This window comes from Mesoplodon densirostris, chromosome 5 (genome assembly GCF_025265405.1).
Source record: "Mesoplodon densirostris isolate mMesDen1 chromosome 5, mMesDen1 primary haplotype, whole genome shotgun sequence".
In the NCBI taxonomy this organism is placed as follows: Eukaryota; Metazoa; Chordata; class Mammalia; order Artiodactyla; family Ziphiidae; genus Mesoplodon; species Mesoplodon densirostris.
Window position 1 is genome coordinate 132,097,581 of NC_082665.1, and position 5,312 is coordinate 132,102,892.

Below are 5,312 nucleotides of genomic sequence, written 5' to 3' on the forward strand. Positions count from 1 at the left end.
TATCTCCCCTCGTTACGTGCTCGTTCCCAAGTTACGCTGGAGTCGGTGAGGTGGCGCCCACACCCTCCCCTCACCGTCTGACCTCCGCCAAGGTGACGCGGGGGAAGGGCGCCCGGCCCAGAGGGCGCGCACGCCGGGCGTGCGCGTGCGCGGGAGCGCGTGCGCGCCTGTGAGGACGTGGGTGTGCGCGGACGTGCGCGGACAGCTGGGCGCGTGCGCGCCTGTGTGGACGTGGGTGTGCGCGGACGTGCGCGGACGTGCTGTGCGCCTGCGCACGCCCGCGTCGTGCGTGGGACTGCGGTGCGCTGGCCGCCGGAGGCCGGGTGCAGGTAGTGGTTGCTCGCTCCTCTTCTTCCGCCCTCCAGCTCCGGTCGGGTCGGCGCTGCGTGGGGAGAGGGGTGTGGTGGACCCGGGTCAGGTGTCCTTTCCTCTCGCCACGCTTTCCTCGGGTGTCTGGGGCGGTGCGGGGAGTTGGCCACACCCCCTTTCCTTGCCCCCTACCCGGCCCTTGACCTTCGCGGTCCCCGAAACCCTGATCGAAAAAGTTCTCTCACCGCCACCCCAAAGAATAGGCCCTGAAGTGTGTTTTGTGCCACCGACATGTGAGCTGTTTTTTGTAATAAGGCCTCGGTAATCCTGAAAAAAAAGGATGCTTTCCGTAGCCTATATCCGGCCAGGAGTGCCTGTATATTTTTCATTGTGAAGTTCTGTTGTGAATCGAATGAGTCGTCTTTTCGGCTCTTTGTCTTGGAATGTCTGAGGGTACTGAGAGTCTAAAAAGGGTTGAGTCCAGACAGGTGGTTTGATAAGTAAAAGTGATGTAACATTATTTTCCCTGCGCTCCTTAACAGCTCATACCAAGCACCTAAGAAAAACCACCTTGGATGTTGTTTCTTAGGCCTTTAAGGTATTTCAGCAACAGTCAATACCTGCTGGGCGTGTCGTGGTCTGCTGCGGGAACGTCTCTGACCTTCTGAGTCTCAACCATGCTGTCAAACGGCTTGCAAAGTTTCCTAAAAGTTACAAGCCCTCATCTGATACACACAAGGTTGTGCCAGCGATTGATAAGAGAAAGGTTTTTCGGAACTGTGCCAACACCCAGATTGCGTAGGCGGGTTGTCGTTACAGGCATTGGCTTAGTGACTCCTCTGGGTGTTGGCACTCAGCTGGTGTGGGATCGTCTTATCCAGGGAGAGAGTGGAATCGTTTCACTGGTCGGTGAAGAGTATAAGAGTGTCCCTTGCAGTGTTGCTGCTTATGTGCCAAGAGGTTGTGATGAAGGTCAATTCAACGCACAAAACTTTGTGCCCAAATCAGATATCAAGTCCATGTCTTCTCCCACCGTTATGGCCATTGGGGCTGCTGAGTTAGCCTTGAAAGATTCCGGCTGGCATCCTCAGTCAGAAGCTGACCAAGCGGCTACTGGTGTTGCAATTGGCATGGGAATGGTTCCCCTTGAAGTGATTTCTGAAACCGCTTTGATGTTTCAGACGAAAGGTTACAGTAAAGTCAGCCCATTCTTTGTCCCTAAGATTCTGGTCAGTATGGCCGCAGGCCAGGTCAGCATTCGCTATAAACTCAAGGGCCCCAATCATGCAGTGTCCACAGCCTGTACCACGGGAGCTCATGCTGTGGGAGACTCTCTGAGGTTCATAGCCCACGGCGATGCTGATGTGATGGTGACTGGAGGTGCCGACTCCTGCATCAGCCCTTTGTCGCTTGCTGCGTTTTCCAGAGCCCGGGCTCTGAGCACAAACTCTGATCCGAAGTCGGCATGTCGGCCATTCCATCCCAAGAGAGATGGTTTTGTGATGGGAGAAGGTGCAGCTGTGCTGGTGCTAGAAGAACACGAGCATGCTGTTCACAGAGGGGCTCGGATCTATGCGGAGATTTTGGGCTACGGACTCTCAGGTGATGCCAGTCACATAACCGCCCCTGATCCTGGAGGAGAAGGTGCCTTAAGGTAAAGACTGGTTGTTTGTTCACATTTCTTCAGGTAAGACTCTTTATTGGAGTCTCAACTTAGGGGAAACTGTAGTATCTGGCCTTGGTGTACTGTATCTCTGTTGTGTTCCCATTTTAGACTAACTAGTGTTTTTGAATTCTTTGCTTTACCACGTTTGAAATATTTGAAAAGATGTGAATATCCTTACAAAATCTGGATTTTTAGCGAAGGCCAGTAACGTTGAGAAGAAGGCCGTGTGTGACTTTGCCACATTTTCATCCCTTCAGTTGTGCTTAACAGCCATCAGGGTCAGGAAGCTCCCTTCTGCAGCCCTCCGTCAGACCTGGACAGTACAGTTAGCACTTTGTCCTACGTGTACCTGGTCTCTGCTCCATTTCAGTAGGGGTCTGCTGCGACTTCTAATCACCCAGGGACCTTATTAAAACGCAGATTGTGACTCCGTAAGTCTAGGGTGGTGCTCGAGATGCTGCGTTTCTGACCAGTTCCTAGGTGGTGCTGATGCTGCTGGTCTGAGGACCGCACTTGGAAAAGCAAGTTGCTTTTATTGTGGAAGAGGTAGTGAGTTAAGTTAAAAACCCCACAAAACAAAAGACCCCTCTGACACTAACATTATGTGTCAATATGTTTGTTCATAGGTTAGCCTGCTTAGATCATATTATGTTTTAACCAGTTAAATTAGCCAGGGGTTGGCAAGCCTTTTCTGTAAAGGAACAAATAATATTTTTGGCTTTGTGGGCCAAAAATATTATCCCAGCTACGAGGGTCTCTATCACAGCTACTCAGACTCTGCTTTGTAACTGAGAGTAGCCATGGACAGTACGAAAATGCATGGGTGTGTTCCGATGAAACTACAGTTGACCCTTGAGCAACACGGGTTTGAACTACACAGTTCCACTTACACACGGATCTTTTTTGCTAAGTACATACTACAGTGCTACAGGAATTGCAGTCGGTTGAATCTGCGGATGTGGAATTGGGGGTATGGATGGCCAACGGTAAAGTTATAGGGGCATTTTCCACTGTGTGACGACGGGTCAGCACCCCTAACCCCCAGTTTGTTCAGGGGCCAACTGTGTTTACAAAAACAGCATCTGGCCAGGGTCATAGTTCACCGACCCCTGAATTATATTTCTGAGTTTTAGTGAGTAGTTGCTGGTGCTGGAAATGTCAAGCCTAGTAGTCAGCTAGATGAGGAAATAGTTATGTTTAGGTGAAACCTTCCAGCACGCTTCAGATTATACTCTGAGCTGCCTCTTAAGGAAATGTATGCAGCCCAGAGGTCAACAACTAAAAAAAAGGGTGTTAACATCCATGAGATTTTCAGAGGTTTTCCCAGAGAAGTGTTTTATTTTTGGATTTGTTTCTCTTGGGGTTTGGCTTTGTATTTCTTCATTTATTTAGAATTCTCATAGCCTGAATAGACAATTTTTGAAAGGGTGTTTGAGCCTTAAAGTAATAGGACAGACATTTTTTAGATTATTGGGACATATTCCAAGTTTTACATTTAAATATGAAAGAAAACATTAAAGCATAGTTATAATTTTTTTTCTCCACGTTTTAACTCTATAACACACCCCACTGATAAGAAATTCCTAGAAGAGAAATTATTCTAGGCCTGAGTCTATGTGGCTTTTTCCTCAAGGAAGAAAGGACAATTCAAATAAAATGGAAATACATTTTATTAGAGATTGTAAAATCCATAGGTTTGTATGTTTATGTCATGGTGATGAGTCAGTCCAGGGTACTGGGGGTGCCTTGTTATTCCCATTCAGACAGCATTCCAACTCACACGGTAATCCAAGATGCTGTTCTGTCATTAGAGCATAAAGGGTTCTTTTCATCCAGTGTACTTGGATATTTCTTTTTCGTAAGCCATACAGACAATGAATACCTTGCTACAATTAGATGTCGTTCCTATAAGTTCAGTTGCTTTTCTCATTTTATTAGATGTATGGCTGCTGCCATAAAAGATGCAGGTGTACAGCCTGAGGAGATATCCTATATCAACGCACATGCTACTTCTACACCGTTGGGAGACGCTGCTGAAAACAAAGCCATCAAACATCTTTTCAAAGAGCACGCCCACGCCCTTGCCGTTTCCTCCACCAAGGGAGCCACGGGACACCTGCTGGGGGCTGCTGGGGCCGCTGAGGCAGCTTTTACCTCCCTGGCTTGTTATCATCGAAAACTGCCACCTACTTTAAACCTGGACTGTACAGAACCAGAATTTGATCTCAATTATGTTCCACTCAAGGCACAGGAATGGAAAACTGAGAAAAGATGTATTGGACTCACCAATTCCTTTGGTTTTGGTGGTACAAATGCAACACTTTGTATTGCTGGCATGTAGGACAAATCATTTGTTATTAAATATTGATTTTTTTACCTGTTATAAACTGCATTAAGTTGAGAAATAATATGTTTATGTAAATGCATATTTTTATATATCAATATCCAGATACGCTTTACCTTTGTCAGGGTTTCTCAGCCTTGGCACTGCTAACGTTTTGTGCAGGGTAATTCTTCGTTGGGGAGAGGGAAGCTGTCCTATACAATGTGGGATGCTTTACAGCATCCTAGTCTCTACCCGCTAGATTCTGGTAGCACCTCCTTCCCCAGTGGTGACAACTAAAAATGTCTCTAGACATTTCCCCCTGTTTCCTGGGGAGGGGGGGACAAAAGTGAGAAGGGAACAGCCTTCCCCATGTGTTAATGGGCTGCTCGTATTACCTTTGCTGCAGCACTTTATCCCCTATATGCGTAAGTCTCCAGTCATGTTCATTCAGTGGTAATCGGTCTTAATTCTCATTGGCGTATGGTTTGTTCAATTGAAATTTATTGGGTGCCAGCTATGAACCTGGTTTTGTGCTGGCCACCAGCAGTAAAGTGATATGTCAGGAAAGGCTTCCTAAGGGTGAAAAGGTCTCAGCCAGGTTACAGGGGAAGGAAGGAAGAGTATTCCAGCCAGGAGGCATAGTGTGGAACGGCTAGGAAATTTAGAGAAAACCTCAGGACCAAATGTAAATATTTCAATACTTATAGCCTGAGATGGGAGTAGGAGATAAAGCCAGAAGACCTGGTGGAAATCAGGTCACAAAGAACCTTACAAGTTCTGTTAAGGCAGTGAGGGTAATGGAAGCCACCTAAGGTTTGGTGTGTTAACGATGGTTTGGTAATGTGTCAAGTTGGCTAGGCTGAGCCGCATTTCCCAGAATCCGCTGTACCGTATGTTTTTTGGTTAGGGCTGGCCACGAGAGAGTCTTGGAGGAGATACGCAGGGTGACCTCAAGCAGCAACCCTTTTGTAGCTCATGTGTGTTGTGGCTTTGCTGGCTCACTTCTTGAGG

General features: G+C 47.5%; 1 protein-coding gene across 3 annotated transcripts; it reads left to right on the plus strand.

Annotated features, from left to right (window-relative positions):
* Nucleotides 1-221: 221 nt before the first annotated feature.
* Nucleotides 222-4,360, plus strand: OXSM (3-oxoacyl-ACP synthase, mitochondrial). Of its 3 annotated transcripts, none has more exons than XM_060100182.1 (3): nt 222-332; nt 852-1,963; nt 3,914-4,360. In XM_060100182.1, exons 2-3 carry the CDS (start codon nt 987-989, stop codon nt 4,314-4,316), a joined length of 1,380 nt encoding a protein of 459 aa, XP_059956165.1. In that variant the 5' UTR covers nt 222-332; nt 852-986; the 3' UTR covers nt 4,317-4,360. The 3 variants fall into 3 exon arrangements, with proteins under 3 accessions (XP_059956165.1, XP_059956164.1, XP_059956166.1); XM_060100181.1 differs by having other exon boundaries at nt 222-329; XM_060100183.1 differs by having other exon boundaries at nt 222-329; nt 899-1,963.
* Nucleotides 4,361-5,312: the final 952 nt, after the last annotated feature.